The 21,459-nt window shown below is 31.7% G+C and overlaps 1 protein-coding gene across 1 annotated transcript; it reads left to right on the top strand.

Annotated features, from left to right (window-relative positions):
• The first annotated feature begins 6,582 nt into the window (after nt 1-6,582).
• LOC110721818 (protein TIFY 10B-like) lies at nt 6,583-9,380 on the top strand. The gene is made up of 5 exons (XM_021901017.1): nt 6,583-6,891; nt 6,993-7,119; nt 8,207-8,523; nt 8,678-8,735; nt 8,995-9,380. The coding sequence occupies exons 1-5, from the start codon at nt 6,753-6,755 to the stop codon at nt 9,119-9,121; spliced, it is 768 nt and encodes a 255-aa protein (XP_021756709.1). The 5' UTR covers nt 6,583-6,752; the 3' UTR covers nt 9,122-9,380.
• Nucleotides 9,381-21,459: the final 12,079 nt, after the last annotated feature.

The raw sequence follows: 21,459 nt of genomic DNA, 5'->3' as shown, positions 1-21,459 counted from the left end.
TGATAAAAAAATTAATTTCAGGCGACATTTAGACCAAAATAGGTAATTTTTTCCAACAAAGTCTTCAAATTTCTAATTCAATTTGTTATTGTATTTTTTAAAATTAATTTTCCCATCTTAAAATTTAAATTAATGTATCATCTCCTTTTATTTTGCTATATCCCGATATCAAATTTATTTCCAACCCCATTTTTAAAAAAAAAATCGATAATAAGGGGTAGGAAAATTACGTAAAAATTAATATTTAAACAATAATTTTTCTTCAAATTGTTAATTTCCAAAAAGGGGTTAGAGATTTTAGGTAAAAAAACCATGAAAAACGAACTAAATTAAGCATTTGCGAGTAGTTTATCGGAATTTTTTGTATATTTTGGGTTGATTGTCTCCTGAGATGAATTTTTTTACCAAACTGTCGCTTGGGGTTAGCTTTTTTTTACCAAATTGTCGCTGGAGCTATTTTATTTACCAAATTGTCGCTAGGGGTCTTTTTTATTTACCAATTTGATCAATTGGCCAATTCTTTATTATATTTGTTCTTTGAATTTACTAATCTTTACTGATTAAAACTTATTTTTAACAAACTAAAATTATTTTCGATCACTTAACTAAAATTATTTTATTTAAAAAAAGAGAATGGAGCCAAGTTTAGGAAAAATGAAAGCTACAATAATGTACCATTAACACTATAAGTTCTGAGCATACTTTATCATTTTAGATGTGAATTTTTATTTCTAAATATGTTTAATTTTGCAATGAAAATTTATGAACACTACATAATAAAAAATATATATAATTTAATACAAATTCAATAAGACTTTCATCTGATATATTTTTTCCTTATAGATTAACTTTCTTATAAAGTCAAAGTTTGGTCAAATTAAATAAGAAAAAAAAATCGTTCAGATTAGATTAGATTAGATCAGATAAGTAAAAATCATTAAAATGAACCCAATTAACAATATATCATGTTATTATATATTTTTAATGAGAATTTTTATTTAATAGAGTTTTTAAGTTGGCATAAAAAGTGAAATAGGCACTATAAAGTGGGATGGAGGGATTATCTTATGCTATCGACATTTACTTATATATATATATTTTTAAAATATCAAACTTTTTGTAATATTTTGAATTATGTAACTAAACTTTAATTTTAAAAATCGGAAGATTGGGAAAAAAACAGCAAAAAGCGACTTGCACAACTAATACGAAATATACTCCCTCCCTTTTATAAAGTTCTTCTTATTTTTCAATTAGGGTTGCTCCATAAAGTTCTTCATACTTTTATTCTATTTCTTCTTTTAATTTGTCAAGGGAATACTACATAGTAATAGATTACCCCAACTTGACCCATTTTTTGGACCACTTTTATTAATATACTCCGTACTCAATTCCCTTTATTATAAAGTAATCACATATATCAACTTACACTACATATTTATTTTTCATAATAGGTGTATTTACAATAAATAGAAAGAAATTTTTAAAGGACAAGGTATAATGAAGAGATACTTTTGTATATGAAATTTTCCAATTAACTTTAATGGATGCCGTTTTTCATTTTCCATTCCGTACTACTAGAACATATTTTTGCTCAAAAAGGTTGAAGATTAGGTACTGTACTACTGTACATGAGTAGTTGAGTAAATCGAATAATTATCTCTTCTCATAAAATAATCACGTTACCACTAATAATTATTCTTGGTATAGAACCACCCAAAAACTTAGCATTATGTGGCAGTACACTTAATGCACCAATTTTTTGTATTTTTTTAAAATGAAAAGTACACCTTGGTCTAAAGCATAAACTTTAATATACAAATATAATTTTATAAGAATTTTGATTTTATATACTTGTATGTTCTTTAACATAAAAATTTAAAAGTATTAAATCAAATAAACATTTTCACTGTTTTTTGAGTTGTATTATATACGATTTCTCAACCAATCACTTATTTGAAAAATAAATATTGTAGCCATGATTGAATTAAAATTTGACCATAACATTTTGCAATTATGTATTAATAAAAATAACTTATCTATCGTTTTAGATATGATTAAAACTTATTTTAGTTGTAAGTTAAAATCGAGTAACCATCATCAAACCTTACTGAACCTTCTAACTTGATATAACGGAAAATAAAGTTAAAAAAAATAACTTTAATACATGAATAATATAAAAGTCAAATTGTTATGCCATGTTGATCGGACATTTTATTGCTTTATTTACGATTTTGCCACTTGCTTAATTAATTTTGCTAATCAATATGATAAACTGAAACTCCTTCATTATCAACCAATTAATGAAAAAATAAATAAAAGAAAAACGGAAAAAAGCACGAGTAGCATACGCAAATAGTAACAATCACGGGCCTAGAAAAACGAACCTCTCCCTCCATAACTAACCTATAAGATCAATCCACGTGTACGTAGATTAACATTCTCAATCCATCGCATGTGCGCCCCACCTAATGCGGCGCCGCTTCAGTTGAAATTCCCAAAATACCCCTCTTTTTTCCCACGCGGAAACAATTTTTAACCCATTTATCCTCCACGTGTCCTCTTATCATTGGCTCTCACCAACGTGATGTTGCCGTTTATTAAAATGGGTCCCACCCCCACCCTTCTCACTAACTGCAGTACGGCACGTCGTTTTTCTCGAGAAATTATTTTTTGTTATTTGAATAACGCCGTTATTTTAGCTGTTAACGCCGTTATGTGGGGACTACTTACCGTTTACGGTATTACCCCTAACGTTACGGTGGAATTTAAACGTGAATTCTTTGATTTAAAATAAGATTCGAAAATGTGAAGTCGTATTTGCCTTTTTTATTTTACTAAGATATGATAATGTGGGGTTTAATTTGAGATTTGACGGACCACAAAAGTCACATGCATTGTATTAAATTAATTATGAGTATTAATACAATGATCAACTTACTCTTGGTATGTCCTTGATATAGGACTAGTGGACCTTATGGTTCACAAATTTATCATTTACTCTATATGTATATATCTATGATTTTAATAATATCGCGTTTGAAATTTCATTTTCAATTTTTTTTTTATAGGATTGCTATGTTTCATTGAGCATTGATGATTTGATGTCGACTTTTTTTATCGAGTATTATTGTTTGAGGAAATTCACGTAACTGTTAAATAGGAAATAATTCGGAAGATTTTCAACAATAAACCTCAAACAACCACTAAGAGACTGAGAAGTTAAATGAGATATGAAAAACAAAATAGTAGGACTACAAAATGGAGAAATTAGAAAAAAGAAAGGAAGTGTGTTTTACGTGTACAAGTTAGCGTAATAATTAAGCTCAAATGTTGTTTGGTGTCATCTATAGACAATTTTTGCAGTTTTGCATATGAATGTGGCTTTTATGACACTCTAGCTAATTGGCCAGTTTGGCCTAAACTTCAATCTACAAATAGTACGGAGTATGAGTGATATTTTTTACACACGTTTAATTAGTTTACTTTTATCATAGATTATTTGTTGAAACCTAACATAAAATATAGACAAGCACAGAGTAGCGGGAGTATATTTGCGTATATGTGATTGATCATTTCGATCATTAATTAATTTTTATTATTATTATTATTATTATTATTTGTAAAGGCAATACTATAAATTTGATTAAAATGTAACAATGGTTGTCTTTTTAAGAAATTTGCTAATAAGTAACAAAAAATTATTGATAAATTTAAAAGTATAGTAATAGTAGTAACAACAAAACAATGTACCTAATAAAAAAATAATATTGTAATACTAACTAGGAAGGCAACGGATCGGATTCAGATCAGATGGGGCTAAATCCGAATCTAATCCGCTTAATACGCAGACCATGGACTCGGATTTGAATCCGAATCCGAGTCCAAGTCCAATTCGACTCATATTTTTCGTATTCGAACCCGGTTCGTTTATTCAGACATCCAATAAAAGCTGCCCCATTTGTGTGATATACTAATATTTTCTAGTAATTTCTCTAATAAATTCATTTCTTACATCATATTGGTCGAATTCGGATCCGGAGTCAGACTTTGCGAAAAGTCCAAGTCCAATCCGCCTCCTATTCGGATTCGGATCTATTTAGTCGTATTTGGACTATTTTTAATGGATTCATATCAGACTTTTCCTTCGGCCTTCGGATTGGGTCAGATTCGAATCGAATATGGATTGAATTGCCATCCTTAATACTAACGTTACTATAATAATACAATTGATATAGTATTTGACATTAGTATATTGGACATGAATGAACTTATTAAAACCTATTGAGCCTGATTGAAACTAATCTTAACTATTTTGAACTTCTTAGACCTGAAACTTAAGGTGAAGACAACACACCCTGATTTTATTGATTTTATAAAATATAATTTTAAATTTAGAAAAAGAAAATTGTGGTAGACCTTTATGATACTGTGAACCTATCAATAATATCAGCATATATGTGGTATGTAAAAATTGGATTGAGATATTTGGATTCAAGATTCTTATTATTATTTGAGAAAGAAATTGTTTATCATCATAACGATTTAATGTTTTTTGTTTGATTAGTTTCTATAAAAAATTCTAATATTTCATACGATGTACAACAATCTTTAAATCACCAAAAAGTTAATTTTACAATAGTCGTTTAGCCATGTTTACAGTTTACAATAGTCGTTTAGCCATGTTAGAGATTTGCGAATCGATTGGCACCTAAAAAATCTATGATGTTCCTTAGACTTATTAAAATGATGCATAAAACCATTGTAGAATCATCGCTAATCATAATTGATTGAGTATTAATGACTACTTACCTGTAGAGAAAAATCACAATCAAGTGAAGTACGAGTTGGGAGAAAAATCTAAGTATACCCACTATTATATTATATATAGTATGTCATTTATTTTTTGTTTTATGATGAAAAATTTATTAAAACTATACAATCAAAGTAATAAATTACAAAGTACGGAGTGTATAAAAATAGCTATTCGTAGTATCAATAATATACTTGCTCGTACTTATAGGTCATATCTATTAATTAACCTATATTAAAAATAAATTTTTCCATGACGCTTGTCATTACCTTGTAAAAAAAAATTCCGCCTTTTTCGCTTCCTTTTTTTTTCAAAATCTTTAAGTAAATTATTTATACTTTATGATATTTTCTTTCCAATTTGACAATCATATCATATCATATCACTAATAAATAAAGCCGGTCTCGTAGTTAGGCCACGAGACAGCGACACTTGACATTCCAGTTTTTTGCCAAGTGTCGTGCCACGTAGGTATTTTTGTGACACATATGATGCTAAGTAAGCCAATTCTGGATAGATTTTTTAAGATAGAAATGTTGTATAGAATTTTATTATCGATAGAATTCTAATATTTCAAATATACAAAATTAGTCATAACTTTAAATAACTGTCCTATAACTCGGATCTATTTCCATCCTAAAATACGTTTTAAAAAGTTATATAAAATAAGATCCGTTTATAATATATTTAATTTACTTTTTAAAAAAAATAATAGAGAATTAGTAAAAAGAAGTTTTAATCAGTAAAAAAAATTTAGTCTGGTGCAATTACTTTTAGTGCAGTAAAAATAATTTAAGTTCAATATTTATTTACATAGTCATCACAACTTTTTAGAAGCGAGGGTGTGATTAGTGTAACCTATTTGAAGGCAATCTAGTTTAAGTCCAAAAAAAAAAAATTCAGATTTATTTCATTAAGTTCAAACATAAGTTTATTCAATAACCAAAAAAAAAGTCAACAATACAAGTCTACAATAATTGTTAACTCTAAATAACGGTATTTAATGTAAACTCTGTGTATCCAAAAAAAATAAAATAAAAAAAATATTACAAAATAGAATTCATGAATCTAATACTCTAAATAGAATATTATTTCATATAAAAACCATATTATATCGTACCCCCTATATTTGAATCTAATTTTTTTGCTTAATTAGAAATTTTAATTAATAACAACATTCAACTAATATATTCTTTTAGTTATATCATCTCGTCTTAAACTATTTACACTACCTTCTTAACAAGGCATCATTTTGAAACGGAGGAGTATCCTTTTGTAAACTTGAAATCCATTCCATCAGTGCGATGTTGTAAACCGAAAACGCTGTACCCGTGGTCCAACTCTCAAACCATCGCAATTATATTAAATTGATAAATTCCATCTTTCTTTCGACGAAAAATTAAAAAATAATTGTACTATTAAAGTAAACGGTAAAATGATTCTCCGTTACTTAACCGAGGCAATGGCAACGTTTGAAATTACTTAGCAATTCCAAGGACCTTTCTAGAACATTCAAAACTTTCCCTTTAATTATTTCATTAAATAATAAAAAATCAATAAAAACCACCTCAATATTTCACCATCTTTTTAAGATTCCCAAAAATAAAAACAACACGTGTTTATATTGTCCCAACCAACCAAACAACTGTACACCATCTTTTTTTTTAAAAAAAGAAAAAAAACAATTTATTAAATTAAGTAAAATTCAATTTTATTAAATTAAGCTTTAATTTTAATTTCTTTACCACTCATTTATAAAAAGTCGCCCGCCTCCTTGTTATTATATCATCTTCCTTTATTATTTTCATTTGAATTTCTCTCTCTTCAAAATTTTTATTCCTCGTGGCTATATCTAAGCAACCCATCAAATATTCTTCAACTCTTTCTAGAAAAAATTGATTTTTTTTCATTGATTTGATTGATTTTTTCACCGGAAAGTATGTCTGCTTCGTCGGCGATGGGTGATCCCGGCAGATTTTCCGGTAACAAAATGAGTTTTTCCCAGACTTGTAACCTTCTCAGTCAATACGTCAAGAAGAAACGCGCTCTCGGCGTTTCTGGGAATATCGATTCCCGAGGTGAAGATCTGGAAATAAATTAAAATCAAACAAAGTTAGTCGTGTTATGTTATGTTTTATAAAAGACGGGTTTTTAATTTATATTTCGGATTTTTTTATAGGAACGTCAACTATGAATTTGTTTCCTGTAAGTGGGAAACAAGGAACAGCAGCAGCTGAAGAAGATTCAAATGGGTGTGTTGGAAAAACCATCAATCTCTTTCCTCAGCTTTCTGGGTTTAATTCAAGGTAAAGTTTTATTTAATTTATTTTTTCTTTTAATACTCCGTAGTTGTTATTACTATATTTAGTATTACTCGTATACATATTTAATTGTGTTTTAAGTTTTCGGGTTTTATTATATTACGCGTCAATTGGTGTTATTAATGTTTTCGTATTTAGCTCCTTATCTACGAAAGCGTATACAACGTGTGTTTGATACTGCTGTAGTTGTTCCACGTGATTGAAATTATTTAGCTAGAATTTTGTTGGCTGTAAATCTGTAATTATGAGATTAGGTTTTGACTAATTTGGAATTAGGATAAAGTTAGAGTAGATTTTTTAATTGTGAGTAATTTTGTTGTTCAAACCCTATAAAACGCAATTAAATTAAATGTAATAAATGAGTTGGGTATTATATAAATAAGTATAAAATGATTATTGGAATTTTCATGAAATGTTGTTGGTGTGAAACAAATTGATGGGGCCTTGTTATCTAGTCTAGTATGTAGGTGTGCCCCCAAAATTTAAGGATTAAGTATAGGTGGAACAAGGGTAATGCATGAACATGTTTTTTTTGGTTACACATTATTTGACCCTTCTCATTTATTGAACTTTTAAACCCCTTTGATTAATTAGAACCTTTTGATTACGGAGTAGTTTAGATCTTAGGGAGATTTCTAAACATGTTTAAGATGGCCTTGAAGTTGCTCATAAGCTTGTGTATCGCTTTTATGGTAGGCAATCGATTTGATATAGAATCCTTAACACATTTAAGGTGGTATTGAGCTATTAAATTAGCTCGTGAATTGCTCTTACTATATATGATTGGTTTTGGGATGGAACTTCGTGCAGACTAACTATTTGGACTAAGTACGGAATTTATGTACCTTTTTTTTATACACGTTATTGATTCTTGTGAACCAAGGATGATCCAAATGTTATGAAAAAAACTAGTAGCCAAAGCTCCGCATGCATATAATATTTTTAGCCTTGAGTTAGGGTTATTGTTATTGACCCTTGTGATGTTTTGGTTAATGTTTTCCCACTTTTGTTCCGATCTTTACTAGATGGGGAGAATCTGTGTGTCTGATTTGTTTTACTCGTTGTATTTCAGTGGGAACAAGCGTGCTAGCCCTGAGCCTCCGACTCCCCAAATGACCATCTTCTATGGAGGGCAAGTCTTAGTTTTTAGTGACTTGCCAGCTGACAAGGCAAAGGAGGTCATGGACCTGGCTAGCAGCTTTGAAGCTAGCCAAAAGAAGAGGAAGGTCGAAACTACCAACTCGTCTCCCTCTAGCCCTGTTGCTGTCCCAGTATCAGTCCAAAACACTAAATCAAACCTGAACCCGACCCTTAACTCAAACCAGAACTTGACTGTTGCTCCGAAATTTGGGAAGAACGTCATACCAGCTGCCATGCCTAGAGTGTCTGGTAATTATTCTGTGCATGTAGATATGTAATGACTTAAATGATGGGGATATTTTTAACTTTCTTTTTGTGAATTTTTTGCTGAGTTATGTGGGTGTTCTGAAGTATTATTATCAATCTTTTGCTGATGTAAATCTTGCTTGTTTTGAACCTGCAGATCTTCCTATTACTAGGAAGGCTTCTCTTCACCGTTTCCTCGAGAAGAGAAAAGATAGGTAAGGGAATTGTTTTGCAATTAGTAGATCGAACTGATGATTTTCGTCTTTCATCTGTTTCGAGTTTGGCAGAAGGGGGTTGATGTTATACAATTGTTACTCACATTAAGAATTGGTTACTATGAACAACCTAAAGAACTCGAAACGCATGCTATATATAGTACTTGAAACTACTTCATACTTTATAAATTGAAACAAACATTATAATTTCTTTGCTTGAATATATTGGATCTGATTTTTCTCTGTTTCGAATTAACAGGCTTGTGGGAAAACTCCCTGCTGATGTTGCCAACGGAGGCTCAGCAAAACCCGTAGAGGGCAAGGCTGCGTGGCTGGGACTGAACTCTGCGCCAGCGTTCCAGATGCAGAAGCAGCAGCAACCCTAGTAGTTCTAGACTTATAGTATATGTGTTATTTATGTATACTATTATAGGCATTTTATATGCAGTATATGATATAACTAATGAGCTTATTAGCTGTAGTGTTTGTTATGCTGGGGGGTTTTGGTTATTAGAATCCCTGTTTTTAAGTTAGAGCTGACATTTTTGTGAAACTTGCTAGCTTATGTAATTATTTTAAGCTAGTCTAAGTTCATTTCTCAGTTGAAATGAATATATATATGATTAATATTTTTGTTGTCTAAAATCTATCATATTAGTGTTAATCCTTTGTTTGACGTTGAGTCAGTGAAATCAATTGGCACGAGCTAGGTGCTGTAACTGCATGAATTCAGGAATTGTAGTGTTTGCAGTAGAATGAAACTTGAGCAGTTTCTGGGAGGTATGGAGGGCCATCCACATCTGTTATATAGATACATCATGTTATTCATGTATCTAAGAATCAAACATACCGACATCCTTTACTCCCATCAAGGCCTTCTATTCTTGCACAATATAATGTGAACTAGTTTTCAGGCTTGAGCGATCCCTTGACTTATTAATAATCTAAATTATACAAAGTACTCCATATTAACTAAAGCATGGTGTAATGGTTAAAACTTTAAGATCAATCATTGACGTTGATTACTTACTATTGCCGTGGTGGATTACATTTTTGTCCCTCCTATTCTCCATCTCATCTCATCCAGCCAATGTTAACGTATTCTTCATTCAAATTTAAAATAAAAATTAAACCAGCCAAGGTGAGAGTGGACCTTTGATTAAAAAAATTACCCTATATATTTTAATTATAAAAACACCAATGTTAATAATTAAATACTTTTTATTGAGGGAAAATAATTAAATAGTTCGTATGTCATAGTATATCCCTTTTATAATATCAGACTATTTAACTAATTTAATAAGAGTATTTCATTTAAGGGTGTATTGTACTACTAGTTGTTTGTTTATTAATTTATACTTCATGTTTGATTTTTCAACATACCGAATAACTATCTGAAATTTTATTTAATTATACGTGTTTGATTATGTATCAGTTTTTTTGGGTGAAATGTTTGATTATACCTATACATAACTATTTGTGTAAAATTTTAAAACACTCTTGTATACTTGAATAAGATATCTTATCTGTAGTATTTATGAAGGGAAGGTTATTAGTTATTACGGAGTACCATTTTGTTTCGTTGTGAGTATCATGACTATCTTAATTTAAGTTACTTATATCATTTATAATATAATCTCAAAGAATGCGTGTCATTATAAGTTAAGGTTGAAAACAGTTCGATAGTTTCTTTAATGATTCCTATGCATTTTCTTAGCTATTCTATCTAACTTGGTATGTTTGTCAACGTACAAGTTTAACTCGTAATATCTTAAATTGTGTAATTATAAACTACTAAAACATTATACATTTTGCTATTTTGAATATATATCGAAATAAATTTAACAAGACCTAGAGTTACAATTTGATTTATAATTTAGCTTATAATAATCAAAGTGATGTTGATTGAATAGAGTCAGAAGTCAAAATAAAATTCTAAATAAACGCGTATGTTATATTATACGAAGTATATTTTGGATAAAATAATCTAGATTTAGATTTGGAATTGAGTATAGGATCCTCCCTCCTTCGATGTCTAAGTCTATAATTGACCGAAGAGAGGGACGAGTAATAAATAGAGCATGTGTGGAAATAATAGGTGGCTTAGATGAGGGTATTTATTATAGGTGTCCATTGTGTAATTTATACGTGGCACTGATATTGATGATGATTTAAAGATATCCATCTTTAATTTTGTGGGAATGTCATATAGAGAATGAACTTTACTTCCTCTGAAATTTAAGGGATTGTTTGGTTAAATGGAGGGAAGAAGCTAAATAAAGGTGTTAAACACTGACCAGATCGATCAGATTTGATAAAAAAAAAAAAAAATATTAGATTTAAATTTCGACTCATGTAAATACAATAACAAACATAATTTAACTATGAAATAGATCCGACCACACCTCATTGATGAAACTCGACCCAAATACCTGAATCGACATCTCTAACTATAAGAACATGTTTAGATGATGGGTGACTTTGATTATATTTATACAGGCATAGGCATCCATTTATAAATTTATTTGCTTTCATAAAGTAGTAATGTTTGATTAGTGTTGTGATGACTAAGAATCTAAGATCGATCCAGCGCTATCAGATCGACTTAATTTTGTTCCGCCTAGAGCCTTTTGTAATTTATTACTTACATAAGACCGCTTTAGGTGAATTATATCTAGCATGTCAAAATATAATCAAGTGATGTTGTTAGATTTGTCTTGATTTAGATTTTGCATTGACAAGCGTGAAAGTCAAGGTGTTGCAACTTGCAATTTAAAATGGAGAAGGAATACCATTTTCTTATAAAAATACGTGAGCAGTGTGAATTATTTCTTTACATGTTACAATACTTGCGAAAAATATAAAGATATGGTTTTTAATAAAATTTTTATAGATGTTTTTTCTGACTAATTTTAGATGAACTAAGTTCAAGTCAAATAATTCCCTAAAAAAAAAAAGTTCAAGTCAGATAATAAATTCGACAAAATAAAATTAGATAATTTAATATGGAGTATAAAGTAAACAAATAATATTAAAACAAAATAATTTTCAATAAATTTAGGGAAAGAGAATTAATATCAAAATAAGAACACATTCTTTAATTGCAAATATTAGTAGTGATTTATCATGTGCCACCTTCCAATTGTTGGCTTAAAATAACATCAACATTATTCCCAAAAGTAATGTGTTATACAATTATTGATAGCTCCTTTTCCACTAGTTAATTAATCAAATTGAGTTTTGAATTTGAGGCTTCTCACACCCGAATTAATAATTCAATGATTTCAATCAAAGATAAAGTAATTTTGTTGACTTTTATATCAAATTAGATATTTGTATCTCATTTTATATTTTAATTTTATGTACAAAAAAGACAAACAAAAATAATAGGTATAGAAATAAGTGCATAGTTAAACCTTATGCATAACCATTGTATAGATGAATAGATCACGTATTTTTCTATAAACCTTCCACCTTCTTACCTCCCAAATTTCCACTTTCCATTTTATTCCACAAGCATCGCAGGCACCATCACTTCGGAATTGAGGATTATGATGGTTTACCAAAATCTCAACCCTCATAATTAACATTCCATACTTCTAGGATATGAAGTAAGAAACTTATCAAGTGAGTCGCACACTTTATTGATATGTCGTAATTGCATGACTGCTTCTTACGAAGTATTAAAAACCTTTTTCTGTTTCCAATTATCATTGCAACGCAAGATAGATATACATATTCAAAGCAAAGAAGAAAAGTAGAGACTTAAATAGAGGATTTAACATAACGAAATAAAAAAATACAAGTATATCAGTAACCAAACATTAATACATTACAGAGCTGCAATTACTTAACAATTGTGAATAATAAAAAATTACGATTAAAAAAGAATGAAAGAAAATATCTATAGTAACATTGTGCATCACACGAGCTTAAAAAACTTTCCAATAGCAGCTTCACAATTATTATCTACTCGTACATTCTACGGAATACAATACAACAAAATTAGGAAAATACAAGTACACAAGTTTGGATGTTTAATTTGTGGACATGAAATAGGATTCTGTATGATAATGAAAATGGGGCCCCGCCAACCCGACAAGGCATGTGAGGTCCATAGATGTACATGTACATGCTCAACTTGGTAACCACCTCTCATTATTTTTGAATTTTTTTATTCCAATCTCTAATTTGAGAACGTGACAATTTACATTATTAAAAAAAAAAAGAAAAGGTTTGTTCTTTCTCAATTAGTTTGACCAATAATAAAAATAAAAATAAAAATTGTAGGATATCAACAACTTTACACACGCATTCACCTACTCTTTTTGCCTCGACTCGTGCCGACTACCCATCTTTTTACTCCCTTTTTTAAGTGGTCCTAGCTTAATTGAGTGGATCTTTTAAAAAAATGTTTTAGTATATTTTAAATATTTAAAAATAAAACAAAATATCTTCCTTTGATATTAAAAAAGTTAATACGGCGTAATTAATAATCCATATTTATTGATTAATTTAAGTGTTGATATGTTAATTAACTCTAAAATAAACGTAAGTGATGGACAATATGTTGAAAGAATAAATTGATTTTTGAATTCTCCTAAAGGGACTCAAACACTCCTACATAAGATATTTAATTTATAATCTTAATCACTATATATTAAAGTTTTTTTGGAATTTCTCAACGGTAATCCCTAATTTCTCCTATGCACCAATGGTCACCTTTGTTTGTTTGTTTTTTTTTTTTTTTATTATATAAAATGACCCTAATTAAGAAATTTATCTCACATATAACATTAATGAGTGTTATTTATTTTAAAAAAACTAACTATGGTTAACTTTGAAAACAAAAAAAATAAATAAATAAAAACCACCAACCTAGCCACCACCTTCACCCTCATCTCCACCAGATGTAGCCAACACCACCTCCACCCTCACCGGAGCCACCATCTCCCTACCTCCACCTTCAACCCATCACCGCACAACCCCAGCGCAACAACTCCCTCGCACAGCAGCCCACAACCAACTAGCAGCCGCTTCCCACGAGACAACCATCGTCAACTGCCGAATAATTCACCCAACCACCAAAAACCGGCCACCACCACCTGCCAACCACCATCTCCCTTTCCGGCGAGACCACCTCGACCACTCCTAGACCGCCGAACCCAAATCACGACCACCCCAGATCGCCGAACTTAGAACCTTGACCACCCCGACCACTCCCAGTTCGTCGAACCAAAACAACGACCACCCTAGATCGTCGAACTTAGAATCCCGACCACTCCCAGATCGCCGAACTTAGAACCCCGACCACCTCCAGATCGCCGAAGCCAAATATCGACCACCCTAGATCACCAAATTACCTAGAACCGACCACCGATCCTCCTGCTCTCTCTTTCTTCTCCGCCCTCTCCTCCACCCTCTCTCTCTTTATCTTTCGCCTTCTTTGATCCCCGCCCAGAATCGAAACCTCACAACGAAGCAGCGAGAATCGAAGTTCAGAGGAGAGAGAGTTGTGAGGTTAGGGTCGGTTTAGGTGAGAATCGGGCTTGGTGGTGGTCGAGGTGGAGTTGGCGCAGTGTCACCGGCGGTCGGGGGAGTCTAGGTAGTGTCGGCGGCGATCGATGGAACCTCGGGTAGTGTCGCCGGAAGGGAGATGGTGGCTGGTTTTTGGTGGTCGGGGTTAATTTTTTTTAATTTTTATTTTAATAGAAATCTAACCATAGTTAATATTTAATGAAATAAGGTTATGAGTGAGATGAAATTTTTAACTAAGGTCATTTTGTATAATAAGAAAAAACAGGGAGGTGACCATTGGTGCGTAGCACAAGTTGAGGGTCACCGTTGAAAATTTATTATTCTCTGAATTAACTAAGGTCATTTTGTATAAAATCCTATTAAGGAAGACTCAATTTATTATTCTCTGAATTATAATGTATATATTGTGATATTCCCCTTATATAGATCTAAAAATGTTGACTAACATAAACCCTAATAAAAATAAAACCATAACACAACTCCTAATATACCCTTAAGCAAATACGGAGTACAAGCTAAGTATGAGATTTCAATATCAACAAGTGGGAGTATCCACGCCAATAGACCAAATTATATTTGTTGTTATATTCTAAATATATACAAAAATACTTTAGATATAAAAAATATAAAGCAAATATGCACTGGCATAATTATTTGGTTGCTTTCGTAGTGGGTTTTGATCATTTCTTGCTCCAAGATACTAAACTATCACGTTGATGGAAACATAATTTATTTAATTTAAATTACACCTCTTAGAAAAAAAGAAGTCCTAGGTAATTAGTGGATAATGTTTTTCCTAAATTGTGCGAAATGTCATTATCATAAAAATTAATCATATGAATAAGAAATGTAGTCTACTACAAATAATTGAACACAAGTATGGAAGAACATGCTAATGTTGTTAGTCGAACAATTCAATCTAAAAGGGTCAATTATTAGATATTAGATATTAGATATGGAAATGGCCTATGTTGAGATGTATGGATTATGGACCAAAATATCTACTATACTTTATGATGGTGAAATAAATCTTATTGGTGTGAAAATGTGAATCCATTGTTGCATGCATGGTCCAAACACACAAAATTATTTATCATAATTAGATCCAAACACCAAGCATTATTATCAAGAATTGAAATCAAGAAGAACCAAGACTTTTACGCCTGTGTTAACATTACCTGCGTATCACTTTTATACTACTTGTATAATTATGGATTGGATTGGTTCGGTTTCATATTAAATTGATTTGGATTCGGTTTGGAAAATTCAAAACCGAATTAATTCAGTTTGGATTTGGATTGAGCTAAAATCCAAACCAAACACCGAACTTTCATCCCTAACTAAATATTTTTCGTTCGATATCTGAAATTATACTCATGAACTTAACTCGTTTGAAATTAATTTAGTCTCCTAATTTCATGAAATATGTGTACTTTTTATTTAATTTTGTAATGGAATTCTTTCTACTTTTTTTTTTAGAATAAATATAACAAACGTCCGTTTTATTGATGATCCAAATTAAAAACAAAAAAATAAAATGAATATTGTTTGGCTAAATTAGCTAAACATTAGAGGAGGCTTTAACTAGTGTTTGACCCAATGAAGGATTATTATTTGTACTAAGAGCATCCACAATGGTGGGCTAAAGAATCGCTCATAGGCATTTTGGTGGGCAAGCATGTCATTAATTGGATTATAATGGTGGGCTAAAGAAAAGTTGCCCATGGGCATGTATTAATTTGGCCAAGACTTGGGCAAAAATTGGAATGAATAGTAAGATGGCGGGCCCCATATATTGCTGATGTAAATAAAAAAATTTCGGTGGATGCTGCATCAAAATTTCGGTGGGCGAATGGTGGAGCGCTACGTGGCAGGTTCAGGTAGCTGACCAATTGTAGCCGTTGCCAACGGTAAAAATGTTTGTAATGTAATTTCTGAAATAAATATTTATTAAAAAAATAAATAAATTTACCAACGGTCATAAAATTTAATTCTCTATAAATAGACATGCATTTTGGTATAAACGACACAAATAAAAAAAATAAGTTACACAAATTTAGACTAGTTTTTATTTATTTGGAGTAATATTGTTAAAGTATAAATGAAATTAATAAATAAAGAAGTGTTGTGTAGGAGAGAGAAAGTAATGGTGGGGTATTGAAAAAGTAAGAGAGAGAGTGGTGGGCAAGCATTATTTTTGCTCACCATTGGGAGAGAAATTGTGAAAAAAATTACCCATGGATAAAACTAATTTGTTAAGAGAGAAAGTGGGTAGAGAGATATTGGGCAAGCATTATTTTTGCCCACCATTAAAAGTGGTCTAAGAGTAGATTGTGGCCCATAATAAATCTTGAAAAAGGAGGGCAGAGAGCTCCTTAACATGAATAAATGTAAGATGAAGAGGATTTGAAGTTTTGTTTAAAATAACTAATAATTTTGGGTGTGTTTATTCACATTACTTATCTGGATTTATTTTATCTTATACGAAATATTAACTTATCAAAATTTGTTATGGAGTAGAACTCATTTTATTTGTAAATTGAGCTTGGTAAATTAAGCTTGCGCAACCCTTTTAGCCTTATCAGACTATATGTAAACTTATTTTTTCTTTGGTCTGAACTTATTTGAATTCCCCCCCCCCCCCCCCTAAAATAAGTTAAAAGGTGAACCGAACTTTTTTTATTTTCCCAAATAAGGGTTGTTTGACCTCATGTTGGAAGTTTAGAATATAATAGAGCCTTTTAGTTTAACATTGTTTGGCCTTTCTAGTTAAACGCTTATTTCATAGAATCAGTTAAGGTCCATTCTTAATAAATACAGAGTACACAATATCTTTGTTAATAATGTTATGTACTTCTTGTCGAAAGTAATGTTATGTACTTATATATGTGTAAGGATTTTGAAGGATCTTAATTATTGTATAAGAGTGTGTATACGTATGCAGGAATGCATCAAATTGGTTACTTATGTGGAAGCGTCGTGTGGAGTAGAGACCAGAGATGGTTATGTTGTTTGACCACATAATATTTAATCTAGTGGCAAGAAATGTATCTCGTAACCAATCAATTCTCACTAAGGACAATTTAGGGGTAGAGATTCTCTTATCTTCTCTTACCTCCAAACTCCCAAAGAGCCTTGCCCGCTAACTTGGGTTGATTTACCTATTAGAAGTTTTACAAGTTCTAAAGATAATCTGTACTTCCTACGTTTTAGTAATATTGCAACAACTTGGACTTTTTTACACTATTTATCGCGCTTGTTTGACCACGTATTATGATTTATACATAAAGTAAAATATAGTCATGTGGGATCTTATTAGATTTGTCTCGTAAAATACTTTCACAATATCAACTTTTTAATAATTTTTACTCTTATATAATTATAAACATTTAGCATATAAAATGTGATTTGGGATGCGTAATATCATTTGTTGCAATATTTGTGGAACAGAGGAAGTATGTGTAGGGCTGGCAAACAGGTCGGGTCGGGTCGGGTTCAGGTCGACCTGTTTACATAAACGGGTCAGGACCCCCCAACCTGAACCCAACCTGTTTACTTAAACAGGTCAAAATAACCAACCTGAACCCGACCTGATTATAAACGGGTCGACCTGAACCCGACCCGCCTAAATCTGATTTTTTTTAATTAAAAAAAAATAAAAACCTGTAATTTACTAATTTCTTTATACTGTAATTTTTTTAACCTGTAATTTGACTAATTTCTTTAACCTGTAAGATTCAAGTATTCAAGACTTCAAATTCAACACATAATTCAAGCAAACATAACTTAACAACATAATTCAAGAAAATCCTGCTGCATTAAAAGTTACATGTCCAAAATACTTCCAAGTAGGCAAATAAAAGTTCAACTAGAAAACCAAATACATGTCCAAAATAACAGTAACAGTTTCATCAACTAATTTTAGAAGAAATTAACAACATAATCAGGTTTGACTCTCCATGACAGCAGGACTTTCTGGTGCACTTTGTGGAGGGCTGGGGCTGGGAGTATCCCCCACATCATCGTTGACTTTCATGGCCATGATTTTTCCACATAAATCTTGCAATTGCGGATCCATATTAGCTACAACCAAAAGAATACATACAAAAGTTAATTTCAGCCTTAAGCATAAATAAAATAGTACAAAAAAGAAACAAAAAAAATTGTAATTTTAAATACATAAACTATTTTCATACCTTCACCAAAAGTCCAATCTTTGAGGCAAATGATAGCTTCTGCTGTGTTTGGTTTCAAAGAGCTTCTATAGCAGTCCAAAACTCGACCACCAGTACTGAAGGCAGATTCTGAAGCTACTGTTGAAATAGGGATTGCAAGGATGTCCCTTGCCATCTTTGAAAGAATTGGATACCTCACAACATTTGTTTTCCAATGATATAGAATATTAATGTTGGTTGCACGAGGAATCAATGGCTCTTCCAAGTAGATTTGCAAGTCAGATTTAGCAGCAACATATGATTTGCTAGAAGAGAAGTTATCAAAGTCCTAAAAGATGTTTAAACAAAAATTACAATAAAGCATACAAAAAACAGAATTTAAAGCTGATTATCAAACAAAAAGCAAGTGTTCACAGTTACCATCATAAAAGAATCAGAAGCAACATCAACTTGCTCTTCATTAGGCTGTCTAGAAGAACGGCGCCTTGTTCGTGGTGTTGTTGTGGAAGCCTCAGTCACATAAGCACCATATAAATAATCCAACCTTTCCTTGAACTTCACCAACTCATTAGTACCCTCTATTTCCCCATACACCTTCTTAAAAGCCCACTCCACAAACTCATACTTAAATCGAGGGTCTAAAACAACAGCCACAACCATGATTATGCTAAAGTTGGTCCAATATTTAGCAAATTTCTCATTCATTCTTGCTGCCATCTTATGCATGAAGTTATCAGAATTTTCAAGCTCCTCTTTCAAGAGTAAACGGATTTTCAACACATTTGGGAAGTATACATTAGCGGTAGGATAATTAGTACCCGAAAAAACATTTGTCACATCAAAAAAGACCTTCAAAAATCTAAATAACTTCTCTATTCTCCCCCACTCCTCATTTGTTGGACAATGAATGTAATTGGCATCAACCTTTTGAAAATGAAGAAAAGCTTTTTTGTAGTACAAAACATTCTCTAACATCAAATAAGTTGAATTCCATCTAGTAGGGACATCTTGTCTCAATCCTCCACTTGAGTCTAGTTCAACATGTGCCACACAAGTCAAAAAACGTTGCTTTCTAGCCTGAGACCCTTTACAATACTTCACAGTTTCTCTCACCTTAACAACAGCCTCATTAATTTCTTTTAACCCATCTTGCACAATTAAATTTAGGATATGTGCACAACACCTCACATGGAAATAATCCCCCCCACATACCAAATCAAGTTCATTTTTAATTACATCAGCAAACACATCATTAGAGGAAGCATTATCAAGAGTAATACACATGATTTTCTTTTGGATACCCCACTCTTTAAGAAAATCATAGACATGGTCAGACATATGGACACCGGTGTGAGGTGGAGGCAAAAAACGAAAGTTCAGAATTTTTTTTTGCAAATTCCATTGATTATCAACAAAATGGGCAGTCAAAGACATGTAACCATCAGTAGTAATTGAAGTCCAACAATCAGATGTAAGAGAAATCCTACCCTTAACTACACTCAACTCCTCCTTAAGTTTATCTTTTTCCCTCTTAAACATTTTCAGAACATCAGCCTTCAAAGTATTTCGAGACACAAGTTTAACATCAGGATTTATGTAATTAATCAACTTCCTAACAACACTATATTCAGCAAACTGAAAAGGCAAATCATGTTTCACCACAGCAATAGACAACATCTCACGAACAATATCATAATCAATTGTAGGAACCCTATTCATCATAGAACCAGAACTGCTTGAATCAATAATCATCTGACCCACATCTTTAAAGGTCCTTTTTTTACATTTCTTAATGTGGCGTTTTAAATTACCAGTTCCTTGCCTACTTTCAGCATTATATTTCTGCCCACATTTTTTACACTTGCAAATGATGTTACCTTGTTCGTCAGGTTTATCAAGGAATTCAAAATTTGCCCACACATCTGAAGTGAGCTTTCGTTGGCGCTTGAAATGAATTCCAGGCTTATTCAGCGAGGTGACATTAGAGGTTTTCTTCTTTGATTCCGTTTGATGAGAATCAGAAACTTCATCATCTGAATCAGAATCCGGAAGATCAATGGGTTCATCAGGATTAGGGCTATTAGCCATCTGTGAATAAATTAAAAAAAGAATTACACTCATGGCATAAAAGATAAAACATGAAAAACAGAAGTATAAACTCATGAGTCATGACATAAAGAATCAAACTCATGAAATTGCAGAGTAAGAAAATCAAATCAGGGCAAAAAATCGCATAAACAAATCGCAAATAATCGCAAAATAAGTAAATAACAAATCAAATCTTCGAAAGAAATTGCAGAGTAAGAAAATAACAAACGAACAACATTAAATGATTAAATCACATAAACAAAGCATACATAAACCATAATAGCAAAAAATCGCATTAAAAAATCAAAGAAATCTGAAAATTGCATAACCAAATCAAGGAAATTGCATAAACAAATGACTCATGAGCAAACAAACTCATAAAAAATCGAATAATAGGATTATTACCTTCAGAATGTTTGAGATGAAGCTTCAATCTTCAAGGTTCAAGAATTTTTATTTCAATCTTCAAGAGTTAGAGAGAGAAAAGAGAGGAGAGAAGAGAGAGAAACTGAGAAGAGAGAGAGTTTGAGTGAAAGAAAGCGGCGAGAGAAAGAGTCAAAGAGGGAATTAGGGTTAGATAATTTGGGCTTGGCCCATATTTTAAAATTAGGGTTTTAAGTTAAGCGGGTTGGGTTCGGGTTGACCCGACCTGAAACCGACCCAATTAAATAAACGGGTTTATGCGGGTTGGTTTCGGGTTGGGATTTTCAACCTGAACCCGACCCATTTAACTTCAGGTCGGGTTCGGGTTGACCCAATTACATAAACGGGTTGAAAATCTCTATCAAAACCCATTTATTTCGGGTTGGGTTCGGGTCAGCTTTTGCCAGCCCTAAGTATGTGTTTGTGTATGTGGAGATATGTCTATGCATACAAGACATGTCCATTTCCAAATATAGAGTACTCCGTATCAAATAAATGAA

Source organism: Chenopodium quinoa, unplaced genomic scaffold (genome assembly GCF_001683475.1).
Source record: "Chenopodium quinoa cultivar QQ74 unplaced genomic scaffold, ASM168347v1, whole genome shotgun sequence".
Classification (NCBI taxonomy): Eukaryota; Viridiplantae; Streptophyta; class Magnoliopsida; order Caryophyllales; family Amaranthaceae; genus Chenopodium; species Chenopodium quinoa.
The sequence above is the reverse complement of the archived record's forward strand: the minus strand, read 5'-3'. Positions and strand labels throughout refer to the sequence as shown.

Bases quoted from the DNA above. Each gene is read 5' to 3' on its own strand.
- LOC110721818 (XM_021901017.1), top strand. From the start codon at position 6,753: ATGTCTGCTTCGTCGGCGATGGGTGATCCCGGCAGATTTTCCGGTAAC. The intron at 6,892-6,992 runs GTGAAGATCTGG...ATTTTTTTATAG, and splicing joins TGGGAATATCGATTCCCGAG to GAACGTCAACTATGAATTTG. The intron at 8,524-8,677 runs GTAATTATTCTG...TTGAACCTGCAG, and splicing joins TGCCATGCCTAGAGTGTCTG to ATCTTCCTATTACTAGGAAG.